This window comes from Uloborus diversus, chromosome 2 (genome assembly GCF_026930045.1).
Source record: "Uloborus diversus isolate 005 chromosome 2, Udiv.v.3.1, whole genome shotgun sequence".
In the NCBI taxonomy this organism is placed as follows: domain Eukaryota; kingdom Metazoa; phylum Arthropoda; class Arachnida; order Araneae; family Uloboridae; genus Uloborus; species Uloborus diversus.
The window spans coordinates 26,148,776-26,171,066 of NC_072732.1; the positions used below are offsets into that span (position 1 = coordinate 26,148,776).

Genomic DNA, 22,291 nt, shown 5'->3' on the forward strand with positions numbered 1-22,291 from the left:
TTAATGAAGTGAAAGGACTACTGAAATCATTTATATTTTATTCAATACTAGCCGCCTGCGGCGACCAGCTGGTTCGCCTTTGTACGAAAAGGTTCCCGCCTTCGGCGGCTGCTTGAATAAACTTGGCGGCTGTATTAAACAATATATACCTCTCTATATCAATATTAATTTGAGTAAAATATTTTCTAGATCAAACTCCAGTTTTCAAAAAACTGTACGCTTTTTTCTTTTAATTAAATAGCTTTAAAAAAAAAAGCTCTCTCCTTGTTCCCCGTAGTGTGCAAAAAGTAGCGTTTGCAAAAAAAAAAAAAAAAAAAAAAACTCACTAAAATGGATTCAGCGAAACGTGTGTGTGTCCAAACGAAATCCAGGCATGACGTCAGTTTCTCCCTACAATGACTTCACAGAAGGAGGAAAGCTTTTTTCCCCTGATTGGAACGACGATAGAAGATAAAAAGTATCACTTTGAATTTAAAAAATTGTAAAAAAAAAGCTATTGCATATTTCTAAAAAAAAAAAAAAATTATGAAGAAGGTGAAATGTTTTAACAACTACATACTAAATTTTCAGAAAGAAATCTCTCAAACTTTTTGTGGGATGAGTTTAGAAAGAATTAAACCCAGGAAAAATAAAAAAATTAAGTGTTTTTCAAAATTTCATAAAAAAAAATTGTAAAAAAAAAACTATCGCGTATTTTTGAAAACTTTTTTTTTTTCTGAAGAGGGAGAAATGCTTCGACTACCGCATACTAAATTTTCAGAAAAGAAATCTCTCATACTTTTTGGCGGGATAGGTTTAGAAAAAAGGTAAACCCGGAAAAAAACGCAAAATAAAGATTTTTTCAAAAATTGGTCAATCTTCAAAATTTTTTCGGTTATTAAATTTGAAATTCAATTCAATACACTATAGTACAAAAAATGATTTTCTGGCGCGATTGGTTGTTATCTGTGATGAAGTAAACACAAAAATGGGCTAAAAATCACTTAAAACATTGAATTAAGAAAAAACTAATAAGAAATTTGGAATTTGGGCTTCAAGGTGCACACCCCCATGGTACGTTCCAATTTTGTGCCAAGTTTCAAAGTTGTAGGTACTCTGGGGTCATCTGGCCATCAGGTACAAAAAAAGGAACAAACACCGTCACCTTTATATATTTGTTGACGGTTTGGCGGGGGGGGGGGGGGGGTCATGACTCCATGACTCTCCCCTTGTATCCACTCCTGGTGGTAGCTAGTAGATAATGTGCTAAAAACTATGCATTTTAATATTTCAAAAGACATTGATACATGCGAGCATGGTAGAAGTTTTACTTCTTTAAATGCATTATTTTTCAAAATAAATTTGAAAAATTTTATGAACTCTTAAGACATTTTTCTACACCTATATTATTAAATTATTGGTACTTCTCAATTTTGTTTAAAAAATGAAAAAAAAAAAAAACTAACATGTGCCAATTTAAAGTAGCATTGGATAAAATAACTTCCTTTTTTTTAAAATAATTGAAAAATTTACCGGATGCAAAAGTATAGAAACTTAAAAGTACAGTACATAATTTTCAGAGAAAACGAAGAAAATGAAGGATTCTTGTTCCATCTTTTTCACTTATATGCTCATTTTTTGGCTTTGAATGACAAAAAGTGAATGCCAGTTATTTATTTTCTAGTAGTGAATGTTTTTGGGAAATAAAATCGCATTTTTGCCGCAAAAATCATGAACTTGTTCTTTTTATAAGGATGTATCAGACATTGGTGCCATTTGGAACATATTTTCCACCCGAGTACCCCCCCTCCTCCCCAAGGAAAATTTGAAATGATTGGCGTGATCAACCCTAATGTGCACCTGTCTTAAAAACCACAGATAAATTTATCCTTTAAGACAGTTTTTCTGTAAAAAAAATTTTTTTCTATCGAAAACAACAAAACTTTATTATTATTGCATAAATACAAAAACAAAATTTCCAAACAATATCAAATGATCATATCTCTTGTGATGATACGATAATTTATAATGAATTCGTCACAATACGAAAGAAAAATGTAAGAATATGCTTAGTGAAATCGGTTTTAGAATACTAAACATATTGCTTCCAGTCAATATTGAATATAGTGAATGCATCTGCTAATAATGCACAATTCACTTCAGCGTCCTGCACCTTGCCCTTCGGGTCCCGATGCTCCAGATATGAACAAAAATATCACAAACGGAACAATATACATCCACTGAAAATAAAAAAAAGAAATACAATAAAATTTGAGCATCAAGCAGTTTATTTACATAAATTTTAATAACATTAAATCCGAACGAGAAATATAAAAGGTCTCCTTTAGAAAATTCGGCGAAAACATTAAACAGAAACATGTGGCATCAGTCTCAAACATGCATATTGAAAATTAAAACATTGCCCAATAAATAAACATAGAATTTCTTAAAAACATACATATGTACATTGATCTCAAATAGAGAGAAGTGATATAGCCCAAGACTAAGGGTCTGCCCCCCCCCCCAACACCACCACAAATCTGCCTTCTTCGCTTCTTGGCAAAAGCTTCTTTCCTTAGCTCATTGGAAGTCACCCCATCACTGCTTGGTGCTTCACTGCAACTTTGATCATAACTGAGCTCTCACAAATGTAATCAGATTTTTTTAGTGACATTTTTTTAAAATTCAAAAATAAGAGTTAGACGATGCAAAAAACATCAAGCATGAACTAGTCGACTTCAAAAACAAACACCGACTCTAATAAAGTCTATTTCAAAATGAAAAATGATGCAAACGGTCTGTTTTTATAATTAACTAGATCATTGTCAGGGTTTGTACAGCAGAGGCATAACTTGGCCACCTGAAGTGGGGGGGGGGGGACTTTTTCTTAAAGGGAAATTTATTTGATTCATATTCTGCCATCCATTTAAAATATATAATGCAAGAGACATTCTATTTCAGTGGCGCACCAGAAAAAAGTTTTTAGGGGGAGGGGGGGGGGAGCATATCAAAAAAGGGAAGAAATGTTTTGATCTGATAGAAAAGGGGGGCCCGCGGGATTCTCCCTGGAAAATTTTTGAAACTTGTAGCTTTAGAAATGCAATTTTACACTTTGTTCACTGATGTTAGGGGAACAAAATTTACAGGGGTCTCAGCAAAAATTTCTAGCAATTGAAGCCTTAAAAACGCGATTGTAGGCCATATTTATCAACGTTAGGGTAAGGGATGGAGCATAGGGACTGTCTCTATAGATTTTTTTTTGGTTGAAATCAGTTCCTCCTTACCCCTGCAAGTTTTCGAAATTAAAGTTTCAAAAACGCAATTTTAGACAAACCTTGAAGATTTTATGGGAACAAGGTCCTGAAACTCTTCCCTGGTAAAATTTTCAAAATTTAGGTGCTAAAAACTAAAGCAATGTTTTCTATTCAGAGGCTTTTCCACTTAAAATTTTTGTAAGTCGTTTAAGAAACCTAATAGCTTATGATATTGGAGAAGGGCGATATAGGGACCTTTGCCCATATACTTTCTGAAATTCAAGTCTTAAAAACATGATTGAAAGGTCATATTTTCATGGGGGGGGGGGACAAGCCCCGTGGACCCCCTTTCTGGTTGCGCCACTAATCTGTTTTGACCCTTCTATTACATGGTTGTAAATTCATTCATGTAATCGCCAGTTAAACTATTAAAAGTAAATTTTGCTTTGAGAAAAACTTCCGAAATGCAGCAACATTTCCGCTCTTTCTCAAAAACACTCATTTTTTTTGGCCATGTAATCCGAGTTTACTACCTAAATTTAGTAAACTAGGATTACAGGATTTTAGTTAACTAGGATTTTAGAAAACTAGGCCTATATATATTGGGAGGGAGGGGGGTCATCATCACTTTGGGATCAGGTACACGGGATTCTTCTGGGTTTCTGATTGAGCCTCTGTGTTGCAGTTTAAAAACAGATAAATTATGGGTTGAAATTACTAATTGGTGGTTGACTACAAAGATACAATTTTTTGATATTATTCATTAAAATTGCATCGGTAATATACGAATTACATTTTATTATCATTTGAAAATAAGGTATATAGATCGTTTGAAAAACAATTTAAAAAAATCTTTTGCTTAAAAACTAGGGGGGCAAAATAATAACTCTGCCTATAAGTCAAAAAAGTAGGGGGCACTTGCTCCCCCCCCCCCTAGTTTGTGCCTATGTTGTACAGCAAAAGGTGACCCAAGTGAGGAGGGTTCAAAAAACAGGCCTAATTAAAAGAAAAAATTAATAAAATAGACTGAAATTTTCAGTCAATGGGTACAAAAGAGCAGTTTAATGACTCAAAATTTAAATTTAGACCTCTTTGGATTTTGTAAAAATTCCAACCAGCTGCCTTCCCCATGTGAATTTCTGAACATCAAAGGACCTCTGTGCTAAATTTGACAAATATCTGATGTAAACTGTGGATCTGCATAAGGAACATACACACACACATACATACTCATACTACAGCAATTTTTTTATACATAGAATTTTTCTGTGGAAGGTCCTTTTATGAGATTAAATATTGTATTTTATTAATGGATCTAAATTTAAATAAATGAAGGAATGCTAATTGACACAATATAGAAAAGTGAAACTCAAATAATACACTAAGTTAGATATTGTCGCCTCAGAGCAGCAGTAAGATATAGTGTTGTTTCTGGGATAAGATATCTTCCTGTTGCTCTAAGGCGACGATATGTTTCATATTAAAGATATTTTCTTTCAAAAACGATGATTACTTTTTTTGAATCTTGCTCATACATGACTTAGGCATGTGCACTTGAGCCAACTTCTTGGGGGACATGTAAATATTTGAAGCCATTTTTTAAAAATACCATAAAGTAAAGAAATATTTTAGTAAATAATATTTAAAAAAATCCATAAGTGGTTTAGATCTCGTTCCCTTATGGGTAAGGGGGCCCCGGCCGAAAGGTCCGTTCTCTGGAAGCCCCAGATGGCATAGCAGAGCGGGGTTCCCTGTTCCGTACCCCCCCCCCCCAACAAAAAAAAGAATCAAAACATATGGACACTTTTGCCATGAGAAATTAGGGACTGCTTTAAATTAAATAAGACAACAAAAGAAAGTTCATAAGTCTACAGGGACCAGTAGCCAGATTGAGGTGAATAGGGCCCATTTCATGGTAAGAATTCATTTTTGAAAGTGGAAGGGAGACTCTTCTTTAAATGTGAAATAATTCGGAAGAGGATAAAGACAGCAATATTATTTGACTATTTCAACCTTTTGAGTACAGGGATGAAAACAGCCCGAAGTCAAAAAAGAGGAAAAATTGCGAAACTTAAAATTTGAGTATGTGCATATTTTTTACATTATGCGAAATTATATTGATACTGTACTGTTTTTTAAATATTAATAGATAAATGTTTTATTTTACTAGTAGAAATGCTAACAAATGAATAAATAGAGTAAGCTTGCATTTATTTAAGATTTCAACAGATATATCAATTCCATTTACCACTTTCAATTTCCCACAGCCCACAAATCAGGTGAAATTAAAACTTTAAAATTTGACATCTAATGCTATAAAACTTCCATATAATTAAACACTTAATACAAGCTGAATCACTGGACACCATAATTAAAAAATGACATTATCAGTGTGGCTAACCTTGGAGAAGCAATTTGAGGAGCATTTTGAAATTTTGTGGAGCAGCTGGGTATAGATATTCTATAAAAATCATTAAGAAATTAAACCCAATCTAAAACTTTTTGAGCTTTGATGGTCATTTTAGGCACTAGAATAAAAATGATTATTTTTAAATTGATAAAAAAATTTGAAACACTATGTCATGATTTGAGAACATAAGCATCTTCAACTTCCTATATTTACATGTCTGTCATAATAAAATAGCACAGTACAATTAAAATAAATTTGAATTTCTTAAGATCTTCAAGAGCTATATCTTTGGTAAGCCTGATAAGCATTAAAACTAGATTTGAAGAATGATTTTGGCTTAAATTAACTCGAATGGAATAGGATAAACATTTTTGAATGGGCATGGCAGTCTTCATAAAAAATAAATAAATAAATAAATAAATAAATAAAGTATAAGAAGGGTTGAAAATATTAGTCTACAAAAAGGTATTAATGTCTAAGCAGTAGAATGGCATAGCAGATACAAATGAGAGAGTGTTACAGAAGCAGATGCAATCGGCTTTCAAAAGCTACATCTAACGATTGCACCCAACACCGGCACTCTCCATCATTTCCCCCTTCACTCCTTTCACCAACAGCAAAAAGTACTTCTTTCTACTCAAGAAAGAACATGTGCCTCAGCAAGAGTCCTGTTGGAAAGGTCGGGGCAGAAGGGAGGTGAGGGGGATTTGCGCGATCGCTAGAAAGTAGCTGTGAAATGGACGTGGCAAAACAATGAGCGTAAAAGTCTTCAGTAAAAAATAAAATACATACAAGGGTTGAAAATAGTAGTCTACACAAAGTTATAAAGGTTTAAGTGATAGGATGGCATAGTAGACAAAAATGAGCGAGTGTTATGGAAGCGGATGCAATTGGATTTCGAAATGCATAAACGCTGACGCTTTCTACGTCACGAAACAAAGTTCCTTTCTTCTTTCTACCTTAGACAGAACACGTGAGACAGCAAAAATCATGACGGAAAGAACGCGATCGCGATCAATCGCTTGAAAATGCTCGGCAGCCGGGAATTGAAAAAAATGCAAAAAGCGGAAAATCGCGGATCCGCGGAAGATTTTCATCCTTGTGAGTATCCCCTCATTATAAAATTTTCATTTAATGTCCTAGTGTTTCCCCACAACTTTATCCAAATTCTAAACAGCTGCTTTTGTTTACTATACACTACATTTAGAAATGCAGTCAAATCTCTCAAGTCCACACATCTTGGTGCAAGGAGCAGGGCCAGATTTAGCTTTTGATCCGCTCCGTGCAAATGGGAAAAATTGAGCCCCTTTTGAACGGCACGTATAAAGACCCCCCCCCCCTAACAAATAAGTAAATACATGCTCGTTTTTACATTTTTTGGCAACCACAAAAAAAAATTGTCAAAGTAACTTGGCAATTAATGCATACATTAGTGATAATTTTCCAATCAGTTAACAGATTCTGATTCTTGTGATTTCCAATTCTCTATTTATAAGACAGTGGTCTGAGAGAGAGCGGATCTAACGTTTGGTTTAATAAGTGGGAGTCCTTACTAAAATATGAGCACACAAATTAGAAGACTTGTGTTATTTATGTGGAATCTGGAATTAGTAGAATTATGCTTATGTGTAGCACACATATTACTAATCCTTTTTCTATGTGCAAAAATAATTTGCATTTTGAGATCTTGAAATCAGATTATGTTCTTTGCAATTACGAATTGCGATAGGACCCTAGTCGTTGGGTTTCTTGTTTCTATTAATGGCTCTTATCGCAACTATAATTGGAATTTAAGACTTTAACTTACTGACGGTTTTGGATGTCTTATTACGCCCTAGCGAGCACGTTTCAGAAGCATTTTAAACTTATTTTTCTGATGCTAAATGTTCTTTGTCAAATGGTCTCAAGCACAGGGCGATAGCTAGGCATTGATAGAAGGTAGCGCACTTGATTTACATGGCAAGTTCCCCCCCAAAAAAATTTTATGGGGAAGAATTTCACGCATCTTACTCATGACTCAGAACCATCAGAGGGTTAAAATTCAAATGAATGCCAGGGGCTGGTTGTTATGTGCTGAATGCTATGTGCTGGATACTTTTTTCGCGAAAAAAATATTGTGTAAAGACGATAAGGTCTTTTATAAATACAGTGAAGCACCTTTTATACGTTTTTGAAGAAACTGCATGAAAAAAGAGTACAAGTGAAAAAATATATAATAGGCATAGGTTAATCTGCATTAGACTCTGCAGGGACCAATTTTAAAAACATATAATTGATAAAAACGTATGAAAGAGAAAGTTATAAACGGTGTTTCACTAATTCAATTCTGAGGCACGGGGACGCCTGCATCATAATAGAAAAATAAAATCAAAGGACGGAAGTTGTTCAAAGGTCAAGTGAAAACAATAAGCAATTCGTGATTGTTCAACAAAAAAAAGAGCAATGTGAAAATTGCGTCATAGGTAAATTTTGTAAATAAATAGGGAGGGGTTACACTCAGGAAAGTTTTCTAAATAGTAGCTCTAAAAATGCTATTTTAGACAATCTTTAATAATATAAGGAAGAGAAGGAATGTTAAGAAGACCTTACTTTGAAATTTTTCGAACTTGAAGGCTCAAAACAAAATTTTAAATGATTCAAAATTTTAATTCTGTAAACAAAATTTGAAAAAGGGAAGGGAGGAAGGGGTTATAGAAGCATCAGAGGAAAATTTTCCAAAAAAGAAAAAAAAAAACTGCAGTTGTTAGCAATCTTTGTCTTTTTTTAGTTTATTTCTAATGAGGCTGTGTTAGAGGCTTTCCCTTTTGTAGACCTAGTGCGATCTCCCGATATAGCATCCATTCTTTCATGTGGCTCCGTGCCACCAGGGCCGATCCTAGGGTGTCGGCCGCCCGTGTGCAAAGACCTAATGCGCCGCCCCTGAAGAGCAATTTGCATGTTTTGACTAATACTTAACGCCCACATAAATCTTTCTTCAAATTTCTGTATCAAGTTCTAATTTAAAAAAAGAAAAAAAAAAAAAAACAGAAGGATGAATTGATGTAAAAAGTTAGAAACGCCTTAGGTACAATTTATATCTTTGAAGAAAGTAATAAGTACCGAAATTCACTAGTCGTAAAAACGCATTTTATAGTCTGTCTTTGGTGACATCAGAGGAAGGGTAGGGGGGATCGTCCCCAGAAATTACACGAAATTGGCGTATGAAAAGTAGCTGTAGTTAATCTTTGGTTGTGTTTGTTTGCAAGGACAAGAGTCGGGAACATTCAAGGTCCATGGAGAAATTTTCAATATTGACGTCAAAAATTGAAATTTTAGGAAATTTTTCGAACCTTGAGGGGAAAGTAATGTTGGAGTTCTTTCCTAAATTTCCTTCAAAATTGATGTCAAATTGCAGCTATTTTTTGTGACCTTAGTTTAGGAAGGATCGGCGCTCTTCCCGAAAATTTTCTGAAACAGTAGTTTTAAACAGGCAATTTCGGGTTATCTTTGTTGAAATTGCTGGAGGGAGGAAGATTCTGTCGTCTCCTATCGAAAGTTTTGGAATTTGATGTTTAAAACTCAAATTTATGCTGTCTTTGGTGACGTTAGGGGGTCTGGCATATTTCTTCTGGTGATTTATTGGCACTATTGTTTCAAAAATACATTTTTGGCTAGATTTGGACACGATAGGGGAAATGGGAAAATATTCCGAACTGAAATATTTTTCGAAATTAAAATCAATTTTAGGTTATTTTTGTGAAGAAAGGATTTTGGGGCTCTAAAAAGCACAATTTTGTGCTATCTTTAGGAACTTTAATTAAACCGGGAAGATTCAGCGGATCTTTCTGAATATTTTTCGATATTAATATCTGAAAAATACAACTTAAGACTTTACTCCACCTCACCTCGGCGATTGATGGGGGATGCCGGATGCCCTAGAGCCATGGAAATTTACATAAGCCATTCGGAATTTTTTAGAAATGGAAGTCCCAAAATCATATTTTAGGCATTGCTTGATAACGATGGGACAAAGAGCGAGCGGGGGTTCAGTGTGCCCTCACGAATTGTTTTTTGAAACTGAAGTCAATTTCAAGCTAATTTAGGCAGGAAGGGTTTGGTGGCTCCACGGAACCGTCTAAAAACGAAATTTTGAGCTATAGTGATTACGTTGGAGAAAAGGGGGATCCGGGTTATTTCCCCCAAAGTTCTTCGAAACTGATGATTGAAAAACGCAATTTCAGTTTGTTTTTGAATACGTTAAGTGAGAGGGGATGGGATTGGGGGCCTCTCTAGAGACGCTAATTCAGACTACCTTTGATAGTAATGTTAGGGAATGGATTTCAGGGCCCTTTACCGCAAACATTTCGAAAAAGAAATTCGAAAAGTGCCATTGAGCAATTTTTGATGACGTTAGGAGGGCTGTCTCCGGAAAAGACATTTTGGAGCCATCATTTTTAGGCTATGTTTGATTACATTAGGGAAGAAAGGGTGAATAAGAGACTTAATTGGATCCTTAAAATCGGTGGTTCAACCAGCGAAATTTTCCGAAATTAAAGTCCTAAAAACGCAGTTTGAAGCCTTCTTTAGTCTCGTCAAGGCATTCTTTTGGATCTTCGTTTTGGAGCCACACTCAAAATTTGTAACCCGGAGCACAGGTCCTGTCCACCTGCCTGATCCGAAACCGGGCAGTTCATTCGTGATTTTAATTAGAAAAAATTGCTGTAAAGGGGAAAAATTAAAAATTTTAGTTCGTTGATTATACATGTTTGACTCTCAGGGGAGTCGCAATTTTCCATTGTCTCTCCTCTCCAGTCTCCACGACTGCTGAACACAGAATTTCTTATTTGAAATATTTGCGAGAGTATCCTATCAGCATATTTTTTTTTACACAAAATATGTCTTCATTGTTTAGGGTCAATAAAAATTGGGAGGCTGGGTGAAGCATTAGTGGCCTATAGAAGGCACCCTTTCATGCTTCGGAGGGGGGGGGGGATTTTCGTCATTGCCCCTCTCCTGTATCCATGCCTGATTACCAGTTCTGTCACAATTTTTGCAACCAAATGAAGCATGCATAAAGAGTTAATATTTAATGGATAATGGAGCAACACAATGTTCTCTTAACATTCCATTTTTCTTAATATGCTATGCTGTTGGAAAATTGGCACTTACTTTGATAACTGAGCATTTAAAATTGAGCACATTAATTCCACTTGTTATGTCATCTTGTGATATATTCTTGAGGAATTTTGCTTGATTAAAAGAACTATATGATGCGGCCTGTTGCCGCCCCTAGCTTTGGCCGCCCTTGTGCGGTGCACACTCTGCACACCTGCTAGGATCGGCCCTGCGTGCCACGATAATATCGATGCACAGTTTCCATATCAGATGGAGGCACCTGGGCTCTGATGATGCAAAACTGAGCTGGAAATTCTTTTTCCAAGAGTACTTCAAGCCAAACGAATAATCGAGGGATCTTTTACATGCCACAAAATCATACGACACGGGTGCTGTCTATTTTATGCACCTTGAAAATTCATCGATTTGAAACCAGGTGTGTCGACCTGTGTCTTCAGGCGTAAGATGCCAACGCCTAAACGTTAAAACGCTCAGTCGGCAGGCAACCTTTGTTGAAGTAAGGGAACGGGATGCGGTCTGGGATCATCCCCTAATACATTTTTCGTCCCATTAATTTTCCGTCCAAAATATGTAATTCTAAGTCAGCTTAAGAGAACGAATAGGATTGGAGAATTCTCCATAGTAGATTGTCAGAAGTTTAATTTCCAAAATAGCAGTTTTAGACAATCTTTGGGATGTTAGGACGAGGAGAGTTAAGTGCCTCTCAACTCGGAATTTTTCAAAATTGAAATTGTTTGAACAAAAGTTGATTTTTGATGGTGGAAAGGGAAGGTTAGAAAGAGCTTCCACGAAAACTTTTCAAAATGGAAATTATAACTATGCAAAATGTAAGTAATCTTTGATGACTTTAGGGAAAGGGATAAGACAGGGCTGGATTTGGAAGTGTGGAGGACCCAGGGCAACAAAGGAGTGGAGGCCCTAATCAGGGTTTGAAAAGATCATCATATTTTCGAAAATATCTGATACTTTGATATATATCGGAATACTTTGATATATATGTATATATCCGATATTTTCGATTTTTTTGATCCGTGAAAGATAGGATATTTTGTAAAAATTTTATTGTGGGGACCCCTTTGTTGTGGAGGCCCCGGGGCAGTAGCCCTGCTTCCCCTAAATCCGGCCCTGGGGTAAGATTCGAGGAGACTGCCTCGGAAAATTTTCCAAATTAAAGTTTTGAAAACAACTGTTTGGAAATTAAAGCCCTAAAAATGCAAACATTAAAATTTCATCCTTACCTTACATTTTAACATGTTTGAATTCAAACGCTTACAGCTCCAGTAGAATATTTCATTGTTTTGGACGTAGGTGTTTCTATTTATTTATTATTTTATTTTTTACTTTTGTGTGATAACTATGGTCATTTTTTCTACTTCGTTTTATTTTAGATATCGTGCCTCATTAATCTCCCGCAGAATTCTTGTTTTAACCTTCGTTTTTTCCCTTCAACCATTTAACAACCTCTGGTGTGACTTTTCATTACAATCATTTAAATCTCATTTCTCTCTCTCTACTTGAACTTTTCATCTGTTTGAACCAAACTCAAATTTTTTACTCTGTGCTGAGGCATGGATTGACAGAGTATTAGTCCGGCCCTGTCAGGAGTTGTGTGGATTTTATAGATTAATGGATTTTACACATCTTGTAACATAATGCCTCCCCCCTCTCTCCCAGAAAATTACACATAAATACACATATTAAAATGTTTATGGTTAAATTATTTTATGCAGCAAGCTTCTTGTACACATTAATATAGGGTGTTTCAAAAAGGACTCCTCTATTTTGAAATGACTTAACAGCAAAACCGTGTGAGATAGAAAGGCGAAACATGGTATATACACAGGTTTTCAAAAATAGTTCAAAAATTGGGCATCAGAGAGCGCTGTAGTCAAATGTTTTTTAATTAGTGTATGAAAGTGTGCTTATTGAACAGGGAATTTCAGTGCCCTCATCGAACCCATTGGTTCAATATGGCTACCTTTCATAGCTATAACATTATGCTATTGAATGGTTATATTACTGAGGTGAAAGGTGGCCATATTGAACACACCACAATGAGATTTGACCTTTGTTCAATAAGCACTTTCATACACTAATTATAAAACATTTGACTATAGCGCTCTATGAATTTTTGAACTATTTTTGAAAACTGATGCATAAAAAATTCCAGAGCCCTGGTGCAATGTACAACTTGTTTCACCTTTCTATCTCACATGGTTTTGCTGTTATGTCATTTCAAAATAGAGGAGTTCTATTTCAAATGTCCTGCACTTAAACTTATAGATTATTTTAACATTTTGTAAACAGTCTACTCTCTGCTAGAAGTTCCTGTTAGTGACTGTTGTTAGTTCTTGTTAGATGTTATACAATGCTCAGCAATATATACATCTCATCATTTATAGTGTGCTAAAATCTTTTCACTATTAATTCACAGCATCATTCATATTTATCAAAAAAAAAAATCTACACTGTTACTGTCATGACCAATTTAAACTTAACACCCAACTGCAAGCCTTACTTTTAAATATGATAACCAATGAACATTTTAAGTTAGTAGATTTGAGAGAAATGACTCTATTCCAAGATTTAAAAAACATTCAAAATTCTAAGGGATGCTCAATCAATAGAAGACATACTTACATATTTAGCAAAAAATGATCTATTATCTCCTTGTTCTCCTCTTGCTTTCTCAGCTTTTTCCTGTTCAAGTCTTTGAATATATGTTAGTGTATCAGGGCTATGGCATAAAGAATACAATTCAGCAACAGCATAACTATGATAATAGGATACTAATATATGGGTCATTCTTCAAAAAATGTAACTTTTCTGTCACACACCTTTTACAGAAAAAAAATTAAGGAAAAATTCATTTAACAATGCTTAATTTCATCAAAAATATATCTATTTAACCCTGCCAACAATTTTTTAATAATAATTTTTAGTTTAGTATATTTTTGGCTCACAACCTGTGAATTCTCACCTCCGTGGCATTTCACACACCTGGTGTGACTGTTTATGTTGCTTAATAACTTGTTTAATTAAAAGTATGTATTTATTTATTTATTATTCCTTTGACAAGTGTCTCAAATACTAATCGTTTAAGTATATTTATTTTTTTTAAGATTGTGTTTTAGTTCGTTTTAGTAGGAAAAGGAGTCATGTTGCGCAATAAATTCTCACCTTTGTTACCTAAAACACAAAATGCCATTCCTCATTAACACGTGGCAGTAATGACATCAAATTTTATTTTCCATGATACAAGAGAGCCTCATTGTTTATTTTCAGTCATAGTTGAAGTTGTGAGATTTTTGTCAAAAACAAGATAGATTTTACATTAAAAATGTAGTGTGGTTATTCTAACTTCTCCCCTCCATGAACTTGAATTTCAGGGATGTAAATTAATATAAAAAAAGAAGTGAACATGTTTTCATATGCTTAACATGTGCATATTGTAGCTACAAAGAAAAAAAATTTCCCCTGAAAAATGTATCTATTAGGCCTATATTAATGGAAAATTCCTCACCCTTTGTGACAGACCTTATAAAAATCATTATTTCTGAGGTGAAAATAAATGATGGAGGGGAAATACATCAATAATAAGCATTCTACCAAAATCATAAATTGCCAGTATATCCTCAAATTTACTAAATACTATTTTTTAACATACATTTGAAACTTTAATTAAGCCTTACTTTAATTAAGAGAGCTTAATATTATATTCCCACTAATCATTAAAACAGCTGATTGTTTGCACAATTAACAAAATTTCTACTTTGATATTAAACTTGCCTCGATTTTTAAATATTAAAAGTTTTTTCTTTTTTTTATTTCTGTGAATAAGGCATTTTTAATTTTTTTTTATTTATGAGTAAAATAATTGGAACATAGCTGGGAAATTGTTTATGGTTACTTCTAGTTGGTAACATTTTTATGTAAGAATGAAATAAAAAAAGAAAACAAAAGGTTTCAAAATTGTAAAATATTTCTGTTCAAAAGGTACGTTTTCTGGAGAATGACCCTAATGAACATTTTGATTTAAATGGGTTGAATCTGATTAGTACCATTAATGCTATTTATTAATAAATTGGCATGATTTTTGTTACATAATGTGTAAATTACAAATGCCAGTTTAACGAATCAGAGGATCTTCTCATATGGGCAAAATATTTGAGGCTTGGTGAAAAATTCCCTTTAAACTGAACAAAAAGTTCTGGAACCGTGTGTAACTGAATGGGTGGTGGGCAAAACGTCATACAGTACAACCTCGATATCTCAAATCTCTCGGGACGGGAAAAAAATTCGAGATATCGAGTTTTTGAGTTACCAAGGTTTTAAAATAATTATGCTAGTAACTCTCACAATTACACACACATACGCAATATGCATTTATATATGTACTATGGGACCACTTCGAATTACGATCAATAAAGTAATCTTCAATATTTTACTAGATTTGAAATTTTCTAATTGTCGAAAGTGCACAAGATGAGATTTTGAAATGAACAACAATTTCAACTTGGTTTTTTTCACCTAAAAATTTAAAAATTCTAATTTTATCTTCAACCAGTAACCCCACATTCACAAAAAGTTATCAGCAGCCGTTTTGTTGGAGTTAAAAAAGCAAAATGATGAAAATGAGGAACACATTTTCCGTTTTCACTTGAAAACTGACGGAAGAAAAGTTGACAACCTTTCCTCAAAGTGGACAACAAATGCACAAAGATTCTAAACTCTGGGGGAAACACAGCACCCCCGTCATACCAACACTCCCCTATTATCTTGCCCCAATCCTCTATTCACAAAATTTCCAAGAAAAGGGATGAAAAACGTCCTTGGAACTGGTTTTACTACATAAGTTGCCAGAGAAAAACGACTATTGAAACTTGCTTCTACGCAAATATTTCGACATATCAAGGGTTTTGAAAAGTAAATTTCGAAATAACTATAAAAAATACATAGGAGTTTTACAGAAAATGCTGGGGAAATTTTTTTTTTCGAGAAATCAAGGGTTTCGAGATAAGGAGGTTCGAGATATCAAGGTTTGACTGTATGTTGAAAACGACAACTTTGCTAGGTTCGTACTCAATTTCAGAAATTTAATGAAGGAATTTTGGAGGAGTTTTGAAGGAGTAAAATGAGATTTTGAAGGAGTAATTCTGAGCTATCCTTATAAATTTTGTCACTTGTTTTTCAACCGATTTGAACCCCTTTCCCCTTCGTCACACTTTACCTTTCTTCTTCCCTTGTCACATGCCTTATTTTTCATAAAAAAATTGTTATAATAACTGTGATACCACATTTGGCACCCTCTCTTTCCCTTCTCACAATTTCATGAGCCTGTCTCCCCTCTAGGCATGAGATCCCTTGTGGATGACTTTTGACAATGTCAAAACTGCAATTTACTAAACAATTGCTTTTTTTAACAAAATCACTTAATATAGCACATCTACTAATGTATTTTTTAATACTTAAGTATTGAACAAACTGACTTTTGCTACTGAGGGTGTGCGGAGTTAAAAGCAATAATTATAATATTTGACAAAATAGCCAAGCACCATTTAAGCATGATTTAATTCAGTTATGAAATGTCTTAGTCATCAAATAATATTTTCTTATTCAACTTTTATGACTTCTATAACCAATTTGTAAATCACATCTTTACGGAAAAAAAATATCAAATTACTACATTAAAATCGCTCTTATACCTTCGCTCCTGTGAGAAAGTTAAGTTGTCGATTGAAGTATTTTAAATTATTGTCATAAAGGACGATTATGTAGTCCTGATCTAAAAAAGAAGGAGTTTTGAAGGAGTTAAAACCAAAATGAAGGAGTTTGAAGGGCCCTTCAAAAATTTTTCCTAAATGAAGGAGTATTGGAGGAGTGTACGAACTCTGTTTCACTACAGCAGGGTTCGTACGCTCCATCAAAACTCCTCCAATACTCCTTCATTTAAGAATTTTTTTTCGAAGGGTCCTTCAAACTCCTTCATTTTGGTTTTAACTCCTTCAAAACTCCTTCTTTTTTTGTTCAACACTACATAATCTTTCTCTATGACAGTAATTTAAAACACTTCGATCAACAACTTAACTTCGTCACAAAGGCGAAGGTATAAGAGCAATTTTAATGTAGTAAGTTCGTACATTTATTTTTTTTCATCAAGATGTGATTAACAAATTGGTCATAAAAGTCCTAAAAGGTGAAGGTGAGAATATTATTAGATGGCTAAGACATTTCATACGTGAAGTAAAACCTGCTTAAGTGGTACTTGGTTATTTTTTCAAGTTTTATGATTATTGCTTTTTTCTCCACCACACTCTCAGCAACAAAAGTCAGTTTGTCTAATTATTATTTAAACATTTAAAGATACATAAGCAGATGTACTATATTAAGTGATTCTATTAAAAAAAATGTTTAGCAAATCGCAGTTATGATATTGTAAAATGGGTTGCCCACAAGTGATGTCATGCCTTGAGGGGGAGACGGGTTCATGAAATTGTGACATTCATGAAATGTTTATACAAAATATTACATGTGACAAGAGAAAGATGAAGTGTGGCACTTTGTGACGAAGGCAGAAGGGGGTCAAAGTCAAACATGCTGAAAAAAAAGTGCAACATCATTTAAGGACAGCCCATTAGTACTCCTTCAAAATCTCCTTTTACTCCTTCAAAACTCCTTCATTTTATTTCTGAAATTAAGTACGAACCCTGTACAGCCAAAACGAAACTGGCAATATACTAAACAGGCCACGGTGAGCAACATACAACGTTTTTCCATTCGTTTCTTCATTTCCTGTTGCAAGGAAGCTTCGATGCAGGTTTGCAAAATAGAACTTCCTTCCATAGATTATGAACTCTTTGTTTACAGGGCCAATGCCAATTAGCACATTTTACGAACTAAATATTAAACGAACTAAAAACAGAGGTGATTCATTCTCTGGACTATATTCATCACTTTTATGCTGAAAAAGAAATTGTTGAAAACCAACATACACTGCTTTCCCCACCACCCAACTGTTTAATTTCAATTCTTCTAATACGTTTTATCACTTTAAAATGTTTTATTTTGGAACGTGTAGCCTGGTATTGAATGGGCTTTCTCGAACATTGTGTCATTCTCTGAGAAGAAAAACAATGAAGTCAGATGGCACATGTGCAACACTCAGGCCTGTATAAAGTAAGTAAATAGAAACTTAGTGAAAATATGAATTAGAATACGGACAATTCCTAAGCCTCCCCATTCAAGTAAGGACTGTGATCTCTTAAAATCTTTGCATTAGATGGACTAAAAGTATTGATTGGAAATCTTCTCAGTCCATCTAACATGTTCAAAGTTGGTTTTTATTGCAAGGAAATCAAAATCTGCTGCCCAGGGCCGGATTTAGAGGAGGGCAGGCGGGGCCACTGCCCCGGGGCCTCCACAACAAAGGGGTCCCCTCAGTAAAATTTCTACAAAATGTCCTAACTTTCACGGGTCAGCAAATTTTACGTTTTTTTCTCCCAGACATTTTTTTTTTTTTGTATTTCTACAAAGAATGTATTTCTAAATATCATATGAAAATAACCTAAAAAGTACATAACCTTTAAAATGAAATGTATGTTTAGATATAAATAAGAAACAGTAATTTTAAGTCTATAAATTATAATAATAAAATTATAAAAATAAAATTATAAGTAGCAGTAACTTCAGGATGTATTTACTATTAAAGTGCTGATTGAAAATATCGAATATATACATATATGTATCAAAATATTCGGATATATATCAAAGTATTGGATATTTTCGAAAATATGATGATCTTTTCGAACCCTGATTAGGGGCCTCCACACTTCCAAATCCGGCCCTGCTGCTGCCACACAATGTGTGTTCATTAAGGAAGTTCTACTGAATTTATTTCATATGCATATAGCAGTCGGATTGGATTTTAAATTTTTTTCAAAACTTTGAAAGCACTCCATCTCAATCCCCCCCCCCCCTTTAGATTCAAGATTTCAGGTTTCACTATATTTTCCCAAGAACTTTACGACTTGCTTACACAAACATGCATCTTAATTGGGTAAAAAAGGATCATTTGAATATTTACAAAACATACACTGGAGCATTTACTAGAGAAACTACGTTGACAGTGGTGTTAAATGAAGTTATTCTTGAACTACTTGGTGAACTTCCATAACAATAAGGTGGGGATGCTGATATTCCTACTCCTACCGGTACTCCACTTTGGTCCAGAGCAACAGTTAAAACATCAGTGAGACTTGATTCATAGACTGCACACTACAAATAAACAACAGGGGTAAATGAAGAGCAGTATTCATTGCAAACAAACTGAAAAATAAAACAAAAAACATTTACTTAAATTCTTACAAGCGGTTTGCATATTGCATAACTAATATTGTGAAATGTGAGAGAAATTTACAAAACCTATTTGCCGCACACTTTGAGATTTTAAGGCAGTGATTTCAGTGGTGTTCCTATCAATTTTTCTGAGGGTATACTCCCAGTCAGGGGCGGATACAAGGGAGGGGCGATGGGGGCGATCGCCCCTCCCTTGAGGGACACTTCACCAGTAATTTATCGAAAATGAAGTTCAAAAAACACAAATTTAGGCGAGTTTCATTGATGTTGGGAGAAGGGGGGGGGGGGGTTATGACCATATCCCGGAACTGTTTCGGAATGAAAGTCAAAAATTTTTGTGATCAATATTTTAAAATCAGTATACATAGTAAAATGTATGTAATAAAAATCAATCGCCCCTCCCTTGAAAAAATTCTGGGTCCGCCCTTGCTCCCAGTAATCCATTATGTCCAATATGTGTACGCAATTATATACATAATATGTCTCAAAAATGTTTGAGAGTATAGGTTGTATATGGAGTATATCCTATGGGAACACCTCTGAGTGATTTTACCTGACATAATGGTAGCAAACAATTTAGAGGACCAGAAATATGGCTAAGGATTTTTCAGGGCAAAAATGCTCTTCAACATTTTTTAGAAGAGTAAAAATTCATTTTGGAATAGTGAAATATGGGGAATTATACAGTCACTCAATTTTTTGGACTAAATTTTACTTATAACTTCATCTTCTTTACTAATAATAAAGCAGAAAGTCTCTCTGTCCGGAGGATGTCTGGATGTCTGTAGGATGTCTGTAGAATGTCTGTGACGCGCATAGCGCCTAAACCGTTCGGCCGATTTTCATGAAATTTGGCACAAAGTTAGTTTGTAGCATGGGGGTGTGCACCTCGAAGCAATTTTTCAAAAATTCGATTTTGTTCTTTCTATATTCTAATTTTAAGAAACTTTTTCCGAGCAAATGATCACAACGTAGAATAGTAAATTACGAAATCATCATAACGGGGAACCGTTATGAGCCATGGGCGAGCCATTTAACATAACCAATTGGCGAGAAATTCATCCTCCATTATTTGTTAATATACAAGGCGAACCAATGACCTTTTAATTTTCTACTACGGGCAAAGCCGTGGGGGTGCCACTAGTACATATATAAATTAACTAGCATTCCCGTACCCGGCATTGCTCGGGTAATGGAATTAGCAGGGGTTAACAGTGCTTGGTGCACCTAGTTTCGAAAATCTCCTATAATAATTACTTATTACCTATAACTTTTTTTAATTTGGGGAGGATCCCGTGGCCCCTGAACTTCTTACATATATGCCTTTGTCCTAAACCGATCTTTAACTGCTATTAACGATCCTTTTAAAGTATTGATTATCTTTGCGAACACAGGCCATCCACATTTTATTGATATACCTATGTTTAAGCAAGAACTTCTTTGTATACAACATTTTTAGTTTTTTTTTTTTCTGGTACTAAAATTATTAAGCTGCTTGATGAACTGACTTTGGAGCAAGCTACATAACATTGGCCATGTGAAAAAAAGTCTTCTCTTAAATCGATCCCTGCTACTTTTAATGTCTGTCCTTGTGACTTATTAATGGTTATTGCAAAGCAAACAGGAAACTGCACTCTTCTAAATTCAAAAGGATAGTTCGCCTGTGATGATGTTCTTAAAAACTTCGTTTCTAGTTTTGAAGAAACGAAAGCAAAAGACAGAAACATTATGATTTGACTTGAGAAAAGCCTCGAAGAACCACGTGAGAAACAAAAACAATATCAAATTTATAGTTCGCTATCGACCAAAAGTTGAGATGAAGTACTGAATAATGATTTGAATGGAGGAAAGCCTTCGAAAATAAGGGATTTGAATTCAATGACAGGTTTTAATTTCTCAGAAATTAAGAGGTTTTAATTAATTTCTCCCGAACTAATTGAGATTTCGAAAAATCCTTTCTTAGTGGTTACTTTCGTAATCATGCGGACATGCCTGCCAAATTTCAAGTCTGAAGCTTCAGCGGTTTCGGCTGTGCGTTGATATATATATATATATATATGTATATATATATGTATATATATTATCTCAGGACATTGATTTTTATATATTAAGATAAGGGCTGAGAGTTAAAAATTGGTAGACCAAGTGAAAGTACTAGACTTATGTGATTTGTTAAGCAAATATGAGGCAGTGAGAAGCAAACGGATGTAAGTGGACATTTTAAAGTTTTGAGTAAAACACATTTAAAGATAACATCCTAGGTAGGCTTTCGTTGAAATTTATTTTCTGAATCATGCTGTATTGCAGCAACTACCAGGGCAACTAGTACCATCTCTTGCCCCAAGACAGAGGAGAGGTTCACTACTGGTTATCTCCAACCAATTTTTTTTTTCCCAGTACATGGACAGGACACCCAAATGTGCATTCGTCATTCGAATAGTGCAAATTTAAAAAAATGTTTGCATTACCTGATTAAAAATCAAAATGACCATTTTTCAGAGAAGGTTTTGCAGGAGATAAAGCATCTCCTCAAATTTAAAAGCACAAGGGCTAGGCATTCCAAAAAAAATCTTCAAAATTTAAGGAATCTTATTCTTCAAAGAGGGTTTATTAGTTCTCTGCAACATTCAGTTGAGTTTTGAGACAGTTTCGGTTCATTATCCAAATGTGATCATTAAAAGTAAAGAAACAAATTTTTCATCCTTCAAAATTATTTTTTTATAAATAATATTATGAAACCTTCACATCATAAGAGCTTGTTAACTGGAATTTAAAACTGCACAAACTTAACTATTTCCATACAATATTATCCATACAATGTAATTTATATTTTCAAAATATTTAGAGAAAAAACTACAATTTCAGGAAAAAAACACAACTTACAGCTTTTGTGAATGAGGAAACTGAACTACTATCAGGATCGTCAGCTTTGGTGGAAATTTTGATTCTATATATATCATCAGTCACAGCAAGTTTCTAGCAAAATAAATGAAACATAGTTAAAAATAAAATTTTCCTAAAAGTTGTTAGCAACAAAATACTGTCAAAATAACTGTATATTCAATTTTCAAAACATTAGAACGTAGAGTAAAAAATTGCATAAAAAATTACGTTTTACCTGAACGATCATTTAAGTCAAATCAAACAAAAGTGTTCTTCAGTAAATTACCACCCATTA

At 34.3% G+C, this 22,291-nt stretch overlaps 1 protein-coding gene across 1 annotated transcript in view; it reads right to left on the reverse strand.

The window, feature by feature from the left end:
• Nucleotides 1-1,882: 1,882 nt before the first annotated feature.
• LOC129216918 (ER membrane protein complex subunit 10-like) overlaps nucleotides 1,883-22,291 on the reverse strand; it is a 32,734-nt gene continuing 12,325 nt past the window's right edge. The window contains exons 5-8 of the mRNA XM_054851135.1: nucleotides 21,997-22,089; nucleotides 18,851-19,032; nucleotides 13,399-13,495; nucleotides 1,883-2,219 (exon numbers count right to left, since the gene is read on the reverse strand). Coding sequence (XP_054707110.1) covers nucleotides 2,139-2,219; nucleotides 13,399-13,495; nucleotides 18,851-19,032; nucleotides 21,997-22,089 — 453 coding nt within the window. The 3' untranslated portion in view covers nucleotides 1,883-2,138. The remainder of the gene's footprint in view (nucleotides 2,220-13,398; nucleotides 13,496-18,850; nucleotides 19,033-21,996; nucleotides 22,090-22,291) is intronic.